This window comes from Leopardus geoffroyi, chromosome C1, assembly GCF_018350155.1.
Source record: "Leopardus geoffroyi isolate Oge1 chromosome C1, O.geoffroyi_Oge1_pat1.0, whole genome shotgun sequence".
Lineage (NCBI taxonomy): Eukaryota > Metazoa > Chordata > Mammalia > Carnivora > Felidae > Leopardus > Leopardus geoffroyi.
The window spans coordinates 128,923,664-128,940,031 of NC_059328.1; the positions used below are offsets into that span (position 1 = coordinate 128,923,664).

Sequence of the window (16,368 nt, forward strand, 5' to 3'; positions counted from 1 at the left end):
TAATTTCTTTATCCATTCATCTATTGATGGACAGTACAATTGCTTCCATATTTTTGCTATTGTAAATAGGGTCTCAGTGAACATAAGGATGCATATATCTCTTTGAATTGATGTTTTCATTTTTTTTTTTTTTTGGATGAGTACCCTGAAGTGGAATTCCTGGGTTTTATGGTAGTTCTACATTGAATTTTTTAAGAAGCCCCCATACTGTTTTCATTCCCTTTTCTCCACATCCTCACCAACATTTGTTATTTTTTTGTGTGTGTTTTTCATAATAGCCAATTTGACAGGTGTGAGGTAATATCTCATTGTGGTTTTGATTTGCACTTCTCTGACCATTAGTGATGTTGAACATCATTCCATGTGTCTGTTGGCCATCTGTATGTCTTCCTTGGAAAATGTCTATTTACGTCCACTGCTCATGTTTTAATTGTTTTTTTTTTTTCTTTATGAAGTTGAATAAGTACATTATATATTTCAGATATTAAACCCTTTCAGATATATAATTTGTAAATATCTTCTTTCAGTAGGTTGTCATTCCATTTTGTTGATGGTTTACTTTACTGTGCAAAAAATTTTTAGTTTGATATACTCCTATTTGTTATTTTAACTGTTGTTAACTCTTGCCTGAGAAACTGGTCCACAAAGTATTTCTAAAACCAATGTCACAGAGCTTACTGCCTATCCTTTTTCTTGAGATTTTATGGTTTCAGATGTTATATACAAGTTGTTAATGTATTTAAAAATTTTTTTTACATTTATTTTGTTTTGAGAAACGGAGTGAGACAAAGAGTGAGTGGGGGAGGGGCAGAGAGCAAAGGAGACACAGAATTTGAAGTAGGATCCAGGCTCCAAGCAAGCGGTCAGCACAGAGCCTGATGCAGGACTCAAACCCACAAACTGTGAGATCATGACCTGAGCCGAAGTCGGATGCTCAACCAGCTGAGCCACCCAGGCATCCCGTTAATTTGTTTTTGAAATAGTTTTGTATATAGTGTAAGATGTATATAGTGTAAGATAGTGGTTCCTTCTTTTTCGTGCAGCTGTCCAGTTTTTCTGGCATAATTTTTGAAGAAACTGTCTTTTCCTCATTGCATGTTTTTGTCTGTTTTGCCATAGATTAATTGACCATATATGCATGGATTTATTTCTGATCTATAGGTCTTTTTTTCAATGCCAGTTCCATGCTGTTTTGATTACTGTAGATTTATAGTATAGTTTGAAACCAGAGAATATGATTGACACCTCCACTTTGTTTCTGTCTCCCCCCTCCCCCCACTCAGGATTGCTTTGACTATTTGGGATCTTTTGCAATTCTATACAAACTTTAGGATTTCTTATTCTAGTTCTGTGAAAAATACCATTCGTATTTTGATGGGGGTTGCCTTGAATCTGTAGATTGTTTTGGGTAGCATGGACATTTTAACAATATTAATTCTTTCAATCCATGAGCATGGTATATCTTTCCATTTATTTTCATCTTCTTCAATTTCTTTCATAAGTGTCTTAAAGTTTGAGAGTACAGGTTTTCCGTCTCCTTGGTTAAATTTAATCTTTGGTATTTTATTATTTTTGATGTAGTCATGAATAGGATTGTTTTCTTAGTTTGTCTTTCTTTCTGATAGCTGTTTTTTAGTACATAGAAACACAACTAAATTCTGTATGTTAATTTTGTATCCTGCAACTTTACTGAATTCATTTATTAGTTCTAATAGTTTTTTGGTGGAGTCTTTAGGGTCTCCTATCTATGGTATCATGTCATCTGCAAATAGTAACAGTTTTAACTTCTTCCTTTCCAATTTGGATGCCTTTTATTTCTTTATCTTGCCTAATTTCTGTAACTATGACTTCCAATACTCTGTTGAATTAAAGTGGCAAGGGTGAGCATTTTTGTCTTGTACTTGGTCTTAAAGGAAAATCTCTCAGCTTTTCACCAGAACTATTTTAATTACACTTATTTTATTTCTTCTTAAACTCCTATTTTATATTTCTCACACTACCTTAAGTAGTTTTAGAAATGGGCCAATTATAACATTCTTCCCTGCTATATAGTAGTATGTCTTTCTTATTTTATTGGCATGTTCTGGCAGAAAACAGGAATGGTGGCCCATTCAAATGGGGCAACTGGGGAAAAATTAATGAAGGGTCTATTTACAAAATACTGGAAAGGGTTACATAAGCTAACAGGGGATGGTTCAGTACCTGGAGTAGTGATGTTTAGGAGCCTGAAATTTGATAGAGGTAGAAACAATTAGTAGGATTACAGCTATATGAGAGGGCCACTCCACAGAAACCATGCCTTTTGATTGGTGTAGAGAACCAGTTAAGGTGATCTAGAAGACAAAATCTGGTGGAATAAATTCCCTCATCTTTCTCTCCTCTTATCATCTTTTTTCTTACATCGTGTGCCCCATCCCTCTGTTGGCCAAACCCAACCAGAAGTCAATGGACAAGGGAATCACTGATACAGTCCTTCTATGATCAGTTCCCCGGGTAGACAGCATATAAAGCAGGGGGATAGATCTGTAAGTAGATGTAAAACATCCTATACATCTGCTTAACTTATAGTTCATGATCATGAAATGTACAAGTACATTGGTTTCTCTTCTTTCCATAATCTCATTAAAATAACAGAAATGAGTTGTGAAAACCCTAATCCCATGTTAAAAAAATAATAAGAGAGAGAAGACCATCAGTGGATGAGAGCTCTAAATGCATTTATGAAAACTTAATAGACAAAGACTAAAGATCAGAGAAACTGATGATGCAGCACAGAAAGGTTGTCCTAACTTAGCAGGAATGTGGGTGGTAAGAGAAGAGGAAGCTTGTTTACCCATGAAGACTCTTTAAAACCGTGGTGGCTGGTCTGATAGAGGACAGGAGGAGTGAGGAGTGGGACTGGAAAAAAAAATGTTTTTTTAAAGCCTTTAAATAACCATTAGAAGCATAAAAATAGTGATACAATTATAAAATATTGAAAGGTGATACAAAGTAAACTCCCATCCATTATAGCAGAAAGTCAATAAATGATGTCTAAAATTAATGAATCAAGAAGCAATGACATACGTTTATTATTTATGGATTTGGAGATAACCACAGATGAACTAAATAAAGAGAGTTCAAAGTCTTCTGGAAGGAGGACAGGGAATTGGTTGTGGGTCAGTTTTTTTCTCATTGTAAGTCATGGTACTAACGATTTTTTTAAAACCACATGAATATATAATTTTACTGAAAGTCCCCCCCCCCTTTTGTCACATTCCACTTAGTTTACTGGCTTTCTAGAAATTTTCTTCTTAACATGGTTAGGTCTGTCCCAGACTTACCAATTAATTCCATTTTCTCCTACACCACCCTTTCTCTCCATTCTTCGTAACCCTTCAACATGTGAACATCCACATTCCATCTAAATGCACCTACATGTCTTTCTCTATGAATTCCATGCACCCATTTATGTCTCAGGAGTACCTTTTCTCAGACTTTCCTTGGCCTAAAATGACTTCAACCTTTTTTTTTTCTATTAAGATTTCAAGTCCCAGAATCAAATCTGTCTCCTCCAGGAACTGTCTGGTTTCTAGAGACAAAAATGATTATTCTTTCTTTGTACTCTCTTAGTACTGCACACTGTTGACATTTCTCGCTCTACCAATGTCTTAAATTTGTTGTATCTCTATCTGCCCCATTTTCTTTCTGTGTAAGTTCAAGAATTTTCATTTTTATATCTAGTGCATATTTTGCACATAGCAATTGAAATATTTGCTCACCATTGTAACTGTAATTGATTTTTGTTGCTGTTATTGATCAGAAGGCATCTAAAGATTATGAGATGAGTGCCCCAGCCCATTAAAGTGATAGTGAACACTGGCTGTCTTTATTGAGGTGCCTATTAATACTTCTGCTTTTTAGCCAAACCGGGAAGTAGACAATATTTTGTTTTGTCACAATTTTAGTGCCTTTCCCCTAAATTACAATTATACCCATATTGTCTCAGGTTATGATGAATGAGAGATATTATAAGAAACTAATACCCACAAATAAATTACTAATGTATTAATTTTAATGAGCATTTCCAGAGGGAAATGCCTTTCCTGAGGAGGTGATTTGCTCATATTAAAACTCTAGGCCCTTGAGCTATTGTGAGATCAAAGTTGGTTTCTGTGGTTTCTCAGATTATGCCATGTAATTCTTATGCCATAGGTAATATAAATTCTGATTAATTTAAAGCATATTAAGACAATTGGGAAACACTCTTTGCATATTAGGTCATATAGATTTGAAATCACAATTATTGAGCATTAACTATCTATCTCATAGGAGTGAGAATTGGTATAATATTATTAACCCCTGGTCTTTGCTTCTCATTCTCATTCCCCAAGAAGTCTTACCACATGTTTTTACTTCACCTCCTTCTTTCTTTGTTTCTTTATTTTTTTCCTTCCCTTCCTTTTCCTTTTCCTTTTCCTTTTCCTTTCCTTCCCTTCCCTTCCCTTCCTTCCCTTCCCTTTCCTTTCCTTCTCTTCCCTTCGCTTCCTCCCCTCCTTCCTGCCTGTATGCCTGCCTGCCTGCTACTAACCCTGTATTTTTCCGTGCAGCTACATAAAGAGGCACTATAATTTTATTTTTCCTTTACTTTAGGAAATGCCACGGTAAAACAGTCTCGATATAGGATTATCATCCAGGAAGCAGCCAACGGAGGCCAAGAATGCCCAGATACCTTATTTGAAGAGCGAGAGTGTGAAGATATTTCATTATGTCCTGTATATCGGTAATTAGTTACCTTTTAAAATAATCATTAGATTTTAGTGTAAATCATGACTTATTTTCTTTCATAAGTTTATGATTTTTAGTGAGAAAGAAGATAAGGTAATGTTTATCTTTAATACCTCAATATTTCCCCCTGTTATTTTGAATGTATTTTGAGGGAGTAAGGAATAAGAAAGTCTAATTATCAGAAAAAAAGAAACAAACATGGTTTGCTTTTAAGTGAGCTGCTGGAGTTCTGTCACCTAGGCAGTCAATTTTAAGGATTAGGATCCAAAGAGATTCAGGATAAAGACTACCTGGAAAACAAACACACATGTAATTTACTTCATTCTATTGTTTTCATCCTAAAGCCTTTAATGAAGAACTAAGAACAAAAATTTACTTTTAAAATAATTACTTACTTTTATTTAAAAAAATTTGGTTCTTAATTTTTGTCATATACACATTTTAATAAACTACTTAGGGAAAATAAAAAAGTTTAACCTATGGATAAAATATTTAAAAAAAAGAAAAAAGAAAAGAAAAGAAAAGAAAATGTGCACCTGAGTGGCTCAGTCGGTTATGGTTAAGTGTCTGACTTCAGCTCAGGTCATAATCTCACATGGTTCATGAGTTCGAGCCCTGCATCGGGCTCTGTGCTGACCGCTCAGAGCCTGGAGCCTGTTTCAGATTCTGTGTCTCCCTCTCTCTCTGCCCCTTCCCTGCTCGCACTCTGTCTTCCCTCTCTCTCTCTCTGTCTCTCTGTCTCTCAAAAATAAACAAAAAGTTGAAATTTTTTTAATTAAAAAAAAAAGAAAATGACTTTTAAAATATATTCCCTCTTGGCAATTTGGGGACTATTATTTATAAAAATAATGCCTGAGGTTTGTGTGTTTAGTCATTAATATCCATCCTTTTAATGTTGGATTGAAGCATTGCTTTAAAGTACATCTGGATTAAAATCATTCACTGTTGGGGCGCCTGGGTGGCGCAGTCGGTTAAGCGTCCGACTTCAGCCAGGTCACGATCTCGCGGTCCATGAGTTCGAGCCCCACGTCGGGCTCTGGGCTGATGGCTCAGAGCCTGGAGCTGGTTTCCGATTCTGTGTCTCCCTCTCTCTCTGCCCCTCCCCCGTTCATGCTCTGTCTCTCTCTGTCCCAAAAATAAATGTTGAAAAAAAAAATTAAAATCATTCACTGTTGAGTTTTACTTACTTGTGAAGAAAAAACCACTGTCTTAAAATTCCTGTGGTTATCAGTACACTTAAAAATGCCTTTATCAAAAATGCCTAGTGTTTCTCCTGATTATTTGAGGAACTATATCTTAAAGATACGAAATTCAAGAGCTAATTTATTCAGGAGGACACAAGTTTGTTTTTTTTTTCTTCTTTCTCTCTCTTTTTGTTAAAGTTTATTTATTTACTTTGAGAAAGAGAGAGCATGAGCAGTGGGGGGTGAGGGGGCAGGGAGAGAAGGAGAGAGAGAATTTCAAGCAGACTCCACCCTGTCAGCACAGAGCCTGATGTGGAACTCTATCTTATAAACCATGAGATCATGACATGAGCTGAAATCAAGAGTCTGAGGCTTAACGGGCTGAGCCACCCAGGTGCACCGCCCTCTCTTTTTTAAGAAGGCTCCTCACATTAGATAGAGTGCCACTGAAGAGTCTAAATGACTAACAGCTTTATAATCCTTTATTATTATTGTTTCTACCGAATGGCCAGTTTAAGTAGGATGTGAATAAACACTGGGAACATGCCCAGACTACCAGTTGCTTCATTAACCACAGGGCTGCTGTGGAAACACTGTCAATATTCATCCCTTTATACTATATATAAATATTGAAACTTCTGAGCCCACCAAAAGAGCTCTTGGGGAAAGTAACCAATTGAAAAAAATTAGCCAAATTAAACGTTATTAGAAGTTTTTATAATGCCAGGTCTATTATAATCAGAGAAAATCCCAGAAGCTGTTAGTGAGATTTTCCTTTCTATTGTCCACTCTCTGAACTCCCTGGTTGCACTCCGTTTTAGCCATTCATGTTTAAACTCGTTTCCATCATTGACCTCCTGCCATTTTCCCCAGAAACCAGTTTTGCTGTGTCTGGATTGGATCATTGTATCATTTCTCCTGATGCTGAGGATAATATGTGTACAAGTTATCAGCAAGATTCTCTGCTCCTCAATAAAACACCCTTTAATTTTAAGCAATATTCCAATTTAGTTTTGTATCCCTTTTCACTGGTATGTTAGGGAGCTGAGTTAATACAGACCTGTATCATTTTCTTCTGATTCTTCTTTTACTCCATTAAGGTAACATATTCACATGTTTACCATTTAAAATAGAATCAAAATGTCTGTAGAAATTTTTCTGTGAATTTGAACATCTCCAACACATTAAGTTAATAAGCAAAAGGGAAAAAACATGAAGATGTATCCTTACATAGAATTAATGTGGGGTCAAGTGTCTATGGCTAAGGATCCGAGAATTTAGGAGGGATAACTGGCCTGCTGAGTTGTGAAATCTGAGTAATTTCACTTAACCTTTATGAGGCCAAGTTTATCATTCCAAGACTGAGTTTAACAAGTCCTGAAAATTCCTTATATTTCAGTTTATGCAGCACACTAAACTAGACTGAACACCATGATCTCATTTCAATCTAGAAAGTCTTAGTATCTTTCTAGTATCAGGTATCAGTATCAGGGATCTGAATGAATGATACATCCTAGTTGAAAAATTTCCCTGAAACCCCTTACCATTTCAGTTTCTGTGTTTTAGAATTATACTAAATGCATCTATGCATATGCAAGGTACACTTACAACTATTTAAAATTAAGGAGTGATTTCTTTAAATGCCAAGTTTTTCTGTTTTTCTGTTTAGCTGTTTCTTGATTTCTCTCCAATCCCTCAACTATTGACAGTATGATGTCCACTTGAGTGAGATCAATGATTTTATACACACACATACACACACACACACACATATGTAATATTATTGACAAGTTTTGTTATTTAATATATATTGTTGACCAGTTTTGTAATATAATATATATGTAATATTATTGACCAGATATAGAAGATCTCTAGAATTTTTTCATCTTGCAAAACTGGTCAATAATATTTTTGCTTTATGTTTCTGTTTCATTTTTTTTTGTTTTTGTTTTTTAATTTTTATTTATTTTTGAAAGACAGAGAGCACAAGCAGGGGTGGGGCAGAGAGGGGGACACAAAATCTGAAGCAGGCCCCAGGCTCTGAGCTGTCAGTACAGAGCCTGATGTGAGGCTTGAACCCACAAACTGTGAGATCATGACCTGAGCTGAAGTCGGATGCTTAACCTACTGAGCCACCCAGGCTCCCCTGTTTCATTTTTTGAAGTAATATCTATTATTAGAGGTATTGGCACATATGAAAAAAGTGTCAACATATACTAAGGAAGGAGCAGAATTTGTGGTTACACTTAGAGTTTGGGTTTTTGGGTACATTCTGAAGAGACAGGTTTAAGGATACAAGTCAGTCTGTCCTGTGGGTCATAAAAATAGAAAGTTTCGTTTACCTGAGAAAGGAAAACAGTGGGAAACCATACGCCTTCCTTACAGAATATTTCCTTTGAGGAATAGAAATATTGATAATTCATCAGAAATGGATCCATTCCTCTTCCATGAGAAGAACTATCACATAAGATGGGTCCCTGTGGCTCCCCACCTCCCTATTGAGATGTCTGAGTCACTTTAAAGTCTTAGAAAATACCTTATAACAATTGTTGAAGTGGAAGATTGAGTGTGAAAGTTTGCACCCCAAACTTTCAGATGTTTAAACCCTGACTCTCTAAAGATACAATGGAACATAAGGATTTTCTCTCTCCCTCCCTCTCTCACTCTCTCTGTCTTCTCCTTCTTCTCTTCCTTTTCCTTCCTCCTCCCCATCATCATCATCATTGTCTCCTTCTGCTTCTCCTCCTCCTCCTCCTTCTTCATATGATTTTAAGTTGATAAGGAGGGCAAGCCTTCTAGATTTGATCCGTGCTTTTAAGGATATTTACTGCCACTTTGGTATATGGACTACAGCTTATATGGGAAATGTCCACATTTAAAATAATGGAAATGCTGCATTAACCATGAACCTGGGGCAGAGTAGACTCTTGTCCTCCCTATTATGTGCCACAGTTCCATTTTATCACATTGAATTTATATACATTTTTATTGAATTACTGTTTTTGTGCTTTTGGATTTCAAATTCACTTATTTTTATATTTCTTTTGTATGTTTGTCATGGTGAAATTTTTAGTCCGCTGTTCTTTGTAATCACAGGTGGAAGCCACAGAAATGGAGTCCTTGTATCTTGGTGCCAGAGTCTGTCAGGCAGGGGATAATGGGCACCAGTGAAGCCTGTGGAAAGGGGATACAAACAAGAGGTAAGGGCATTTTAAAACAGTTTTTTTTTTTTTATGTTTTTCTTATAGACTATTGTTTATTTTATATTTGAATAATTATGATATTGGATTACATTATTTATATTTATCAGTATTTGAGCTTAAGTTTGGAATTATTGTTGATATTATACTCTCTTTTAACCATAACCAGCTAGTGTATCTGTGAACTAGTGCAATGTAAGCGAATATCTGTAAGCGAATTCTTAGTTATTTGCATATCCCGATGCTGATGTTCCAGACACATGCCGGACATGATCCAAGGAATGAAGAATATGTCTATGATTAGACCCAACAGTATACATTGCACTTTTTAGGTGCTAATTTAGTGTTTGCTAAATGAATTAAGGGTAACTGAATCAATTGACTAATCTTCATAAGCATGACTTGAATGTAATTGTTATATGCATAATTACTATATGTTATATATATAATATACATAGAAAGGAGCTATCTTATTCCTGTGAATAAGCATCTGGATCGAAGTAGAAGTGCTTTTAATCATCAATGCCAAGGTATGGCATATTGAAATCTCTGAAAAGCACTCAGAGACTCATCAGGCTGCTCACTTTTCTGTTTCATTCATAATCCAGGTACCAGTCAAATGAAGCTTGATAAGAAGTGCTTTATTCTTAAAATCTAACCACTTTGTTGCTAAAGGGATATATGTAGCAAAATCAGACCTTGTGGAATCAACTGCATTATACTTGTTTTATAATTTTTCTAAAAGCCGTATTTAGAATTGTCTCTTCCTGTTGTGTAGGTTATTGTATTGGTTAGGATCAGTCATTACAACCAGCACAATAACTCCCTGCTTTGTTTGTTGATTCAGAGCTGTGAGGAGTCCACCATGACCAGGTGGCAATCTTAACTTCTGGATCAATGGAATCTTATTGTGTCTCCTAGTGGAAGCACTGTTTCCTTCAGAACAAAGACCTATAAGGGCAGCAGAACATAAGATTGCAAGAGACAGGAAACAAATGTTTTACTAGTGAGTCACCAAGGGTAATAGTGAGTTATGCCACCCCCATTTATTCCTTCCCCTTGATTCCTGCCTATTGGAGAGACAGTATCAAAAATTGGGTGCTTATTCAGAGCATATACAGCCTTCTGTAAAACCTTGTCTCAGCCATGCAAGGTATTAACACCTAACTGGTATTATAACTGAGTCTGCAAAAGACCTTTCCACCATTCTATCAAGCCAGCTGCTTCAGGACTGTGGGAAACACGGTATGATTAGTGAGTTCCATGAGAATAGGCCCATTGCAACACTGTTTGTTGTGAAGTGAGTTCCTTGATCAGAAGCAATCCTGTGTGGAATACCATGACTATGGATAAGACATATTGTAAGTCCATGGATGGTAGTTTTGGCAGAAGTATTGTTTGCAGGGAAGGGAAATGTATATCCAGGTTAAATATCTATTCTAGTAGTAACAAAACACTTCCCCTTCTGCGGTGGACATGGTCCAATGTAATCAAACTGCTCCCATGTAGCTGGTTCATCATTCTGGGGAGTGGTGCCATATTGGGGACTTAGTGTTGGTCTCTTCTGCTATCATATTGGGCACTTAGTGATGGCCATAGTCTGGTTGACATTGGTGAGTGGAAGTCCATGTTGCTGAGCCTGTGGATAACCTTCATTCCTGCCACCATGACTACTTTGTTCATGAACCTATTCGATGATGACAGGAGTAACTGGGGAAAGAGGGATGACTGAGGTGACTGGTCTCCATAGAACAGATCATCCTGTCCATTTAATTGTTAAAATATTCCTTTGCTGAAGTCACCCTTTGGTGAGCTTTCACTTGGGACTCAAATATCTTCTCATTTTCCCCAATATAAAGAGGTCTATATATATCCCTCTTCCTCAGGTTTACTTTTCACCAACTTTGCAATCATGTTCCTTCCAAGACCCTGACCATACAGCCAAACCATTGGCCACAGTCCATGAATCTGTATATAATCACATATCTGACCATTTATCCTTCCAAGAAAAATGGACAACCAGGTATACGGTATTATCTTCTATCCACTGGGAAGAGGAAGATACCTCTCTTTTCAGGGGTATCTCAGAATGGGACTATAGTGCTTTAGCTGTCCATTTTTGTGTCGTGCCTATATATTGTGCAGAACCAGCTGTAAACTAGGCTAGAGTCTTTTCTTCTTCTGTCAACTGATTGTAGGGAACTCTCCATGAGACCATAGGTATAAGGTGGGAGAGAGCAGGTAGTGTAGCAGAAGTGGGAACCATAGATATTTGCCTACTTATTCATGTAACATACGTGTGCCTTCAGGGCCTACAAGGGCCCAGATATCTATATACGACTTACATTTGATGATACCTTACATTGTGGCTTGGTGGATTAGGTAACACCCAGTTCATGATGGGCATCTTGAGTTTCATGATAAGTTGGCGACCCATGATTAAGCCTTCATTCTCTACCAAGACACAGTATCAGGTCAGGAGGTGTTTCATTCAAATAATAGTTGTGTGCAGAGAATGACAGGGCTTTGCTCCAAAATTCTAAGGACCTATCCCGTGACTCACTTATAGAAGCCTGCTAAAGCCTGCAAACAGTGTTCCTGTCTGCTACTGATACTTCAGTGACACTGAATTTGCCGGATAATGTGGCCCAACTGGCAGAACAGTATGCAGAGTAGCCTAGACTATTATAGAGATTTATCTTATTCTGGTACCCACTAAAAACTAGCAGCTCTGTGAGTCTCTTGGCAAATAGGTGATACTTACACACTCAGATAAGGAATATGTTGCCTCCAAAATCCAAAGAGGCCCACTAGGTGTTGTGCCTAGTTTGGGTTGCAGGAGGGGCCAAATGCAAAAACTCATTCTTCCTCATAGAAAGGATATCTCCAGCTCACACCACTGAACCTCTAGAAATTTCCCTGAGATAGAAGGTCCCTGAGTTTTTTCAAATTCATTTCTTATCCACTGATGTCAAAACGTCTTGCCAAAATATCTAGGGTAGTTGTTACTTCCTACTCACTAGATCCATTCAGAATAATGTAATCAATGTAATGGACTAGTTTGCTATCTTGCAGAAGGAAACGACAGTCAAGATGCCCATAAACTAAATTATGAAATAAGGCTGAAGAGTCAATACACCCCTAAGGACAGGAAAGGCATGTTGTTGGCCTTGCTACCTAAAAGCAAACTGTTTCTGGTAGTTATTATTATTATTATTATTATTATTATTATTATTATTGTTGGCCTTGCTACCTAAAAGCAAACTGTTTCTGGTAGTTATTATTATTATTATTATTATTATTATTATTATTTTCAAATATACTATTATTTGGGGTTGGAGCTTTAAGAAAGAAATTTGGGATCACACCAGTTTATAACAATTACACATCAGTTTATAACAGTTACACATCAGTTTATAACAATTACACAAATTTACTTTGTAAATAATGTCTAAGAACATTTATACATGTGATTTTTATTGGCCAGGTAGTTTTATTCAGGACTGCTATGAGGCTATATACTGACTGTGTAAATTAAGGGATGGGAGCACTTCCTTAAAACATTTTACTTCCAAAATTGTTGTAATAACATGATCTTGTAATTATAAGACCTTTGCCTACTTTCTGCTGGAAAATTTCTGTAACATATCTTGATTAGCAATATGTACAGGAGTGAAATTTTTTAAAAATGGTACTTTTGTGTGGTGCACAACTTAATTCTATATGGTGGCCTAGACTTTGACACTTTGATACTAGGGTATCATAATGATTGGTTTTCATTGTAAAACCATTTAGTAATTTGTGAAGAGATGTGGCTCCTAAGGTATAGAATCTTATCACATAAATGACAAATTATTTTATCTGTCCTCAAATAATTCTATTTTGGATTTCAATTTACATGGATTCTAGCTGGAGAACTGATTGTCCCTTAGACTAGGCAAGTGATCTTCTTGAGTTTTCTCTAAATTAGACACCAATATTAGAAAATTTCTAGTGTTTATTTGTTGGAAAACTTGTAATTTTAAAGTAGTGGGATGGGTCTCCAATTTTAAGATAGTGAAGGAAAGAAACATCTACTCCAGTTTTTCTCTGAAATAACTTTGAAACCAGCAAGGACAACATGAAACCATAATATAAAATTAATCTCCAGTAGATCTCTTTTATAAAATTGCTCCAGAGAACAGGAAGCACAATAAACTCACCTTCAAGTAAATGAGGAGATATCTGTAACATCAATCACAATATATGATTTAGAAAGTGAATGGAGGGGCCCCTGGGTGGCTCAGTTGGTTAAGCATTCGACTTTGGCTCAGGTCATGATCTCGCACTTGAGTTCGAGCCCCATGTCAGGCTCACTACTGACAGCTCAGAGCCTGGAGCCTGCTTTGGATTCTGTCTCTGTCTCTCTGTCTCTCTGTCTCTGTCTCTGTCTCTCTCTCTCTCCCTCTCACCCTCTCCTGCTCATGCTCTATCTCTCTCAAAAATAAGCATTAAAAAATGAAAAAAAAAAAAGGAAAGTGAATGGAGATATGGTAAAGTAGTTTGCAGAACAAGATTATGCCTAAGTTTGGCAGGGGTGAAGGTGTGGGGATGAAGGGAAATAAAGTGATTTGTCCTAGAGAACTCCAGAAAGGTACCATATCCTGCAGAAGGAAGTATGCAAGTGTGTGTGTGTGTGTGTGTGTGTGTGTGTGTGTGTGTGTGTGTGTTTTGGGGGTGGGAGAAAAATACCGGGGCTTTTGAAAGTCTGATTTAAGAGCAGTGAGCAACGTCACCCTCTTCCTATTCTTTTGGGAGCCTGGAGGTGTGTTCTCTGGTGATATAAAACCAGAAGAATTGTATACTTTGAACAACAGGCAGAGGAGAGTGGAGATGAAGTGTTAGCCTCAAATCAGGAGGATCAAAAGGAAGTCCAAATAAGGAATTAAGAGACCCTCAGTTCCCTTCTTCTACCCGCTTTAGCATGCTAGCCAGGTGTCTTTTAAACTTTTCAGTCCATGGATACCCTATCAATCCAAAAACAGTTTAAATATAAATTTTCTTTGAGGAGCTTTTGAGTCACAGAGGGAGTATTAATTTAGACCATAAAATCATGGAAAGTCCAGCTTGGGGTAATAAATTCTCAGAAGAGACCCCCTCCCCCACCGCCATCCAGTGTTCAGTTCTAGATATGCAAGTGGCCTTGCTAAGGCATTTTGCTTTGCATGTTTATTTCTAGTTCATCCATACACCAAGGGCTGGCCTGTCATCATTAATGTTGCTATGGGGCCCTTCATAAGATTCTCCATAACAGTACTTAAAGACATGACAATGGAAACTGGGGCCTACAAGATTTGGTAGAAGCCTTCAGGATGAAGGTTGTCTTTCTTGTTTACCTTGCATCCCAAGCTTTTACTTTGTTTTGTGCTTTATGGATTATTTTCTTTGGGGCCAGCCCAATGATACATTTAGAAGATATATGTTTTATCCATTTTTTTTTTCATGTGAGAGGTCTTTTATGATTTCTAAGCCATTACACTGTTCACAACAGAGGAACTCCTTGTTTTATGTCATTGTTTGTATTGGTGACATGGTTAATCATTTACAGTAAGAATACATTTATATAAAAAAGAAAGAAAGGAAAATAGAAGGGCAAGTAGAATTACAGCTGGAGCTAAATGTCTACACCACCTCCAAAGAAATGGGTGTTTGGTGTTCCACTGTCCAAGCTGTCCCATACTGTAGGGAGAGCCAGGTATCCTCCCTGCCCAGCTTCCAGTATTTAATCTGAATGAAGAAGGCATCGTAGCTCAATATTTATGGCAAATGAAAATATCAGAGGAATAAACTTCAGTATTCTCACATACCTTGAGGAAACTTCCCTTAAATGGTACAATTTTAGCATAAAAAAGAAAAAAAGTTAAAGATATTGGCAGTCCTAGAAGGGGACTGAATTTGTCTGTGGACTGATATGGTCTGATACTTACGCTATTCACAGTGACTATTTTAAAACTGACCAACGACCTTGCCAGTGTGTTTCTTTTGGATAATACTTTTCTTTTCCTTTATAAGCTTGTGAGTATACTCTATCATAAATAGGAATGAGACATAGATTCCACTGTGATAGAGGCATAATAGGTGCTGGAGATCAAAGCTGTCCTGCTTCAGATATCCTTGACTTCCATGAAGTACCTGTATTCTTCTTTGTTTTTACTGAGTAATATTTATGTGGACCAATGCAGGCAGAACTCTATCTCTGTCATATCTTTTTGTTCTTCCTTAATTTTTGTCTCTGAGAGAAGCAAAGTCTGCTTATACAGTAGTTTTGATGGAATGTGTGTGTTCTTTGCATCCAAGGGATCTCTTTAAATAAAGGTCTTTTCCAGGAAAAAAAAAATTGGCAAAATAATCCAATTTCAAAATGAGTTTCTTAAAAAGGAAGAGGGTTAGAAATAGGAAAGAGCTAAGGAAAAAAAAAGTAGTCTAAACTCTAATAGTAAAGCAATAATACCAGGTATTCAAAAATGAAAATTCACATGAAATATGTATTTGTGTGTGTCTGCCATTTTAGTAAAGTAGGCTTTATTTCACGTTATTTCCTTCTTTTTTTTTAAAGTTTTAATTTAAATTCTAGTTAGCTACCATGCAGTTTAATATTAGTTTCATGTGTACGATATAGTGATTCAACACTTCCATACATCACCCAGTGCTCATCACAAGTGCACTGCTTAATCCCCACCAACTATTTCACCCATGCCCCCACCCACCTCCCCTCTGGTAACCATCAGTTGTTTTTTTTTTTTTTTTTTTTTTCCCTATAGTTAAGGTCTGTTTCTTGATTTGCCTCCCTCTCTCTTCTCTCTCTCTCTTTTTTCCCTTTGCTCATTTGTTTTGTTTCTTAAGTTCCACATATGAGTGAAGTCATATGGTATTTGTCTTTCTCTGAGTGACTTATTTCACTTAGCATAATACTCTCTAGCTCCATCCATGTCATTGCAAATGGCAAGATTCCATTATTTTTTAATTGCTGGGTAATATCCCACTGTGTGTATATATTTATCACCTCTATTTTATCCACTCATCAGTTGACGGACATTTGGGCTGTTTCCGTAATTTGGCTATAGCAGATAATTTTGCTATAAACATTGGGGTGAATGGATCCCTTTGAATTAGTATTTTTTTTTTTTTAATTTTTTTTTTCAACGTTTATTTATTTTTGGGACAGAGAGACACAGAGC

At 36.7% G+C, this 16,368-nt stretch overlaps 1 protein-coding gene across 2 annotated transcripts in view; it reads left to right on the forward strand.

Moving 5' to 3' along the window:
- Positions 1–16,368, forward strand: part of THSD7B (thrombospondin type 1 domain containing 7B) — a 1,583,569-nt gene that overhangs the window by 1,227,648 nt on the left and 339,553 nt on the right. For both annotated transcript variants that reach the window (XM_045479666.1, XM_045479668.1), the window contains 2 exons: positions 4,633–4,762; positions 9,048–9,151. In XM_045479666.1, the coding sequence (XP_045335622.1) occupies positions 4,633–4,762; positions 9,048–9,151 (234 nt within the window). The remainder of the gene's footprint in view (positions 1–4,632; positions 4,763–9,047; positions 9,152–16,368) is intronic.